Below are 5948 nucleotides of genomic sequence, written 5' to 3'. Positions count from 1 at the left end.
TGCGGAAGCTGCGCTCTCGGTCCCGCCTGGTTTACTTGACTGTGGCATGTCAGTGTGAGCCAGTCGTCCAGGGGAGCGCCAGCCAGCAGGTCTTGACTGTGGGTGCGGAAATGAGAGGAAGTCAGATGTGTTAGCCTGGTAGTCAGCCGGTGTACAGGCCGCTGTACAGCAGCATCCATCTGAGCGGGACTGCCCGACCGGCCCGGTGGCTGCCGTCGCTGCCTAACTGGCTAGCTAGCTAGCTGAGCTCAACCCCGACAACTTCACCAATTTAAGGCGGTTCAAGGGACGAGCAGTGCGGGGAGAGCAGGGCCTCCCGGCTAGTACGACTCGGTTTCCAGCTGACCCGGAGAGCGCAACAACCCCGGTTTATTTTCCGTGGCAACATCCTGCTGAGATGGGTGAGTAGACAGCTAGCTAAGCTGCTCACTCAGAGCGCAGTTAATGTTAGCTAACCAGGACTGCATTTTTACCCCATAGTTACACCACTCAGTGTTATTTTAATGCCAGCGTTTGCAAAGAAGACACGTATGGTTGATGACTGACGTTGTGTACCATGCATTAATGCTGCTGTAGCACTTTGTGTCACCCTCAGAGTTTCTGTTGAGTTATACCGACGTTAGTTAGTCAAATGTGAAGCTGGCTGGTGTGTACGTGCGCGTGCGTGCGCCTCAGCCTCAGCCTCAGCAGTCGGGTGGGGTAGCTGCCCTGACTCTCATCCACTATCCGCTCCGAGTGCTCGGGATTTTTTTCCCCCTTCCCTTTTAGCGATGCTTCCTCTAAAAAAAAAACATTATTTACTCGCGTATGCCTGTCGTTCTTGCCGTAAGTCAGCTGGGAACTTGAATGGCTTTAAGGTCCCAGTTGCTAAATGAATGCACATCCCCTGAAATGGCAGAGCAGTTGATGGTGTAGATGGCACTCCTCCATCTCCACAGCTGTTATGCAATAGGATCCAGCAGCCCACTTTGTGTTGCTGTATATACTGCACTGCTCTCTGTAGCGTTACTGTTTTCTACTCGTTACTGATGGTGCACACATCACCACACACTGATTGTTTGATCCCAGGGCCAGTGCCCACTGTAGTAGTCTTATCTCTGAATGGTATTTAAAACAGATTTACATTGAAACATGCTGTAATTCAATAAATATCACCTCATCTATTACATTCGACAACCACTGCCCATATGAGGCAGTCTCATCCCTGAATGGCATCTAGGGCAACACCTGTTTGACAGTATATGAGGTATTTCACAAGGTTTAATCTGATCCGCTGGATCAGTCATGTTGTCATTTGATGTAAGGCAGCTATCGTGGGGGATGGATGTGTGGGATGTGCAGTGCACAAGCAACTGACAGCAACAACCAGGTCACTGCAACAGTGTCTGCAATCCTTATGCAATCTAACATTACCTGGTTTGTAGGCACAATGCCAGAATTACTGTGGCGAAAATTCCCACTCGCATTTCAGGTAATTAAAATAAATTGTGCTCTCTAATGACAATCAATAAGAAATACAAGAAAGTAGTGCGTCAGCCTCTGGAGTGATTAGAGCACTTTCTGGACCAAACCCGACAGGTCAGTCCTAAGTGGGTTGTGTGGACAAGGTAGAGTGTAGGCGAAGTGAAAATGCAACCGAACCTACCCAGTGAATAAGCATCCTTGTAGCTCATATAACAATGCTTCAGAGGCATTTGTCAACCATTATAGTCATTGTACCTGATTATCAGTGTATGTCATCGGACTGTACATGGCTATGTATAGAATCTAGATCAAGTGGAGAGCTGTGACTCTCCACTTGAGAAATCGAGCAGTTATATGACATCATGAAATGCAGCTCTATTAAACATTTCTGAGAAGGGTCTTTTCAGCCTCACCAAGTCAAAAATAGAATTCAGTGTGGTCAATTTCAAATGGTGAGGAGGATATCCGAGCTGGATGCTTATTTTCATAGAATGCTTCATCATATCATTAAATGTGTTCTAGACAGATTATACAAGAACACTATTTCCACAAGCAAAAAAAGCTCAGCAGATCAGATAGATCATTCTAAATGAGCTTTCCCTCACTGAATCCCCCCACCTTCTATTACAAACCATTCCCCTCCATAAAGGACAGTTACACACAGTTATCTTCCAGCTAGGAGAGGAGGCCCAGACCCCCAGGAGGAGCGTCAAGCTTTTGAGCCAGTTTTCATAGTGGCCAAACTGTGAAACTACATCCTAACGTGATGCACTGGGGCCCAAAAATACTTTCTCCCATAAGCTAATATAATGAAAGAAGCGTCTGTAAAACAGTCGATGCAGTTTCTTTTTTGAGCCTCACAACCCCCACAAAATGACTAATTTCACTGTCAGAATTTGAGCCATTTGGTCCAGTAACATTTGCAAAATCTAGAAGAGCCGTTTGACCAAATTATTCTATCCCTATCCATGTTAGTTGGCTCGATCAGCAAAAATCTCAGTAACTGTCTTTACACTGGTAGCAGTAGTGCACCTAAATTAAAAAAAGTTTAGTATGACTGATATTAATAGCAATACAATTTCTTACAAACATTGCACCAATTATGTAAATGTTTGAAAGAGGAATAAAGGAGCAGATAATGTTTTTCTTCATACAAATCACTCTTCTCCAGTGAGGAGTGCCCAGTGTGGGTCCAACCCACTCTCTGTTGCCTTCTTTTCCATTTTTTTTACTCAGATATGCCCTAACTATAAAAGGATTTTTACTGCATCATTGGCTTGCTATGTATCACATAGCATATAATACAATGAGCAAGTTGTTTGTTTCTTTCACTGATGAATAAGAATAACAGGAATGATCATCTATTTATTTGTCAGAGCATGTGATGGATGATGTGCAGCACTTATCACTGATTCAGTTTGTGTGGTGATCATGGCTGGCAGTTAACGCTAATGGCACGTGTTGGTCTTAAAATGACGTGTGGTCAGGCACACTGATGGTGGATTTCTGTTTTGAGGCAGCAGAAAGTGACAGCACCATAGACCAAGAACAAGCTGGTCTGAAGTCAAAAGTGCAGTCTATTTCCTGCTTTTTAAGGAGTGCATTATTCAGACAGTAAGATGTGCCTATACAGGTGGGGTCACACTAGCATGTAAAATTAATCTGTTTAGACAGGATCTCAGGAATTATCAGTTCAGCTGCTCACTCCAAACTATTTCACTGTATGACTCTGGAGTGTTTGTGACCTTTTGATATGTAGAAGAACACAGAACATAAATGAACATTAAATACTAAATGACCCTGTTGGCGAGTCAGGAGTTAGAAATTTTTCCACTTGATCCACAGAGTGAGAAAAAAGTACACTGCTTTGATTTTTGTTGTACTGTTTTGTTAGACCTGCATATGTCACATGGAAAAAAAATTGAGGTGGCATGACGCTCCAAATCTATGATTTGATCTTTGATGTTTCAACTTTAGAAGTTGGATTGATTTTGACTTTTTTCTTCACATCTGGATTTGTAAAGATCAACAAAGCATTGGTTTTATGTTCAATGACAGCATTCGTTTCCATTTTCAAATTCCTCTTTCACAAGATTGTTGCTTTTTACATCAACAGCTCGACTTTATCCTGGTAGATTTTGCAGGTAAATGTTCTTCTAAAACATATCAATAAAGAATCTTTCAAAATAAAGCAACATCTGTGACGCTGGTGGAGTTACCCCCAGTAGCAGTCAGCAGGATGTCTTCGTGCTCACAGGATAAGTGCTTGGAAGTACAGCTGCAGGCTATTAGTAAGCCAGCTGTGTCGTCTTTGGAGTGTTTTTGTTTTTTTTCTTCGGACACGTGTGAATAGGCGGGGCGGAGAGAAAAAACTGGGATATGGGAGAATCATTGATTCTGCTTTTGATATAGATGTCTGAAATTGAAAACTCATTTTGATCATTTTACTTGTTTTGCACTGGCGTCTAAGTTTTAGCCATGTGTACCAACTAAACTCTCGCTCATGCTGCTCTGTCACCCACACAGATCATTCAATGGTTCAACTGATCTGAGATAGGATACGTTATCTAAGCGCATGTCTCACCATCTGTATGAGAATATGTGATGAAATTGCTATTTATTTTCCCCCTGTCGCTATACCAAGATGGCAAATTTCAGTGTAAATGTCTGCTATTATTATGGGGAACATGTTGGGGCTATTTCCACAAAAATATGCCTGACATACTGTTGTATTTGACATAGATTATGTACTTATCATGCATTCACACTTGTTCTATATCTGGCAAGAATATGTCTCAAGCCACCTTTTAAAAATCTGATTCAGTCTGTCTTGAAGTCTTCTTGGATGCATTTACATTTTTTTTTTTTAAATCAGATTTCTATCAGAGCTGCCCTGTATGTATGAAGTGTAAATGGAGTCTCAAACATTCAAAACAATAGTAGTTGATTGGGTGACATTTAAAGACTTGCTTTGCCACATTATGTTGAGCACTTGAGTCTCTTCAAGCAGGGATGTGCCTGTTTCCTATTTTTATCTGAAACTAACGACTCAGATTTGTTTAGTAATGAATAGTATTTGTGGCTGTTGGAACATTACTTTACATCAATATCAAACATAGTCTTGAATGACAGTAGAAGATCCCATCCCTTTTTTGTCAGATGTCAGTAGATGTTCAGTTTTCCACCTAATCTGTTGTCTTAACCACTTAATCAGGTGTGAGTCTCAGGGGGTTGGAACCTGTCCCAGCACACATTGGGCAGGCTGCCAGTCTATCATAGAGCCTCAGAAAGTACTCCAATGTTATTATATTTGTACATTTGCTAAGGGTGTCTGAAGTTTGGTCTACCTTTTAAAATATTTGCTCTGTTCTTCCAGTGAGCTGCCCATTTTAGAAGGACTCACATGTGTGGCAACAAACGTGCAATAATTAGCCTTCCTCAAGTATCTGGACAAAGGCTTTAGGTGCTTTGCATAAATTTGCTGGACTATGAATGACTCACACAAGACCTTTAATGGCTCTCTCTCCCCTTTGTTTTATTCTCAGCTCATCACTATCATCTCCCCAAATGAAAACCCTTTCAACATTTGTTCATTGAATGTTTGTGTTTTCAGACAACCTAAGTGAAGCCCTGGAGAAGCTGAAGCTAGCATCTACAGACAGCGCCACTGACAGCGTGGAGAGCTGCCTGGACTGCCTGCTGAAAGCACTCGCCAAAAACAGTGAGTAGAGCGTGATTTACAGTATGCTTTGTGTGAAGAAAGACCCTTACCTCCTTTGCTAAGTTTTCCATAGAAGTCTTGACGTTTTTTTTAAAACCCTCTATTTACTGTGGCCAGTAATTTGATAAATTATATCTGAATCTCTGTATATGTGCAATATAAATGAGCCATTGACAGCTGTACCTACTAGTGTGCCTGAAGCCACTGGCCAGTGTGACAGTCTTTGACAGACAGCTGAGTAATGACATCTCACTGTTGAATGAGTAAATCTTTCCCTTCTGACTGTGGAGCAGATCTGTTCTTAACTGGAGTTAATATTTTTCAGACCTGTTCTGATTATACTGGCTCAGTTATACAGCTCAATTATTAATTGTTAGTGGACGAAATGATAAAAGCCCAAGTGCACGCTGTGTTTGGGCGCTGCCCTTGACAAAACCTCATAATTGAAAAAAAAAAAAAAATGGTAAAATCATCTGGCAGTATATCCAGAACCGTGGCTCTAGATCACTCTGTCAGACCCATCAGCCAACTTCCAATTCTGATGGCATCACAAATTTTCCCAGTATGATTGCTGCTATGGCCCATGTTTATATCCAATCTGAATACAGCATGAAGTGGCACAGAATAACATACTCAGTGTATGAAGATGCCATGCTGCTGTGTTTACATCTGTGCTAAGTAATGGTTCAGATGTCGGCATGCTAAAATGCTCACAATGATAAAATGCTGATGTTTTGCAGGCACAGTGTTAATCATGTTTGCC

At 41.9% G+C, this 5948-nt stretch overlaps 1 protein-coding gene across 2 annotated transcripts in view; it reads left to right on the top strand.

The window, feature by feature from the left end:
- Positions 1 to 5948, top strand: part of rap1gds1 (RAP1, GTP-GDP dissociation stimulator 1) — a 30032-nt gene continuing 24084 nt past the window's right edge. For both annotated transcript variants that reach the window (XM_037111942.1, XM_037111941.1), the window contains exons 1-2: positions 1 to 401; positions 5078 to 5185. In XM_037111942.1, the coding sequence (XP_036967837.1) occupies positions 398 to 401; positions 5078 to 5185 (112 nt within the window). In that variant the 5' untranslated portion in view covers positions 1 to 397. The remainder of the gene's footprint in view (positions 402 to 5077; positions 5186 to 5948) is intronic.

Source organism: Acanthopagrus latus, chromosome 10 (genome assembly GCF_904848185.1).
Source record: "Acanthopagrus latus isolate v.2019 chromosome 10, fAcaLat1.1, whole genome shotgun sequence".
Classification (NCBI taxonomy): domain Eukaryota; kingdom Metazoa; phylum Chordata; class Actinopteri; order Spariformes; family Sparidae; genus Acanthopagrus; species Acanthopagrus latus.
This window is presented reverse-complemented; position numbering and strand designations above follow the sequence as displayed.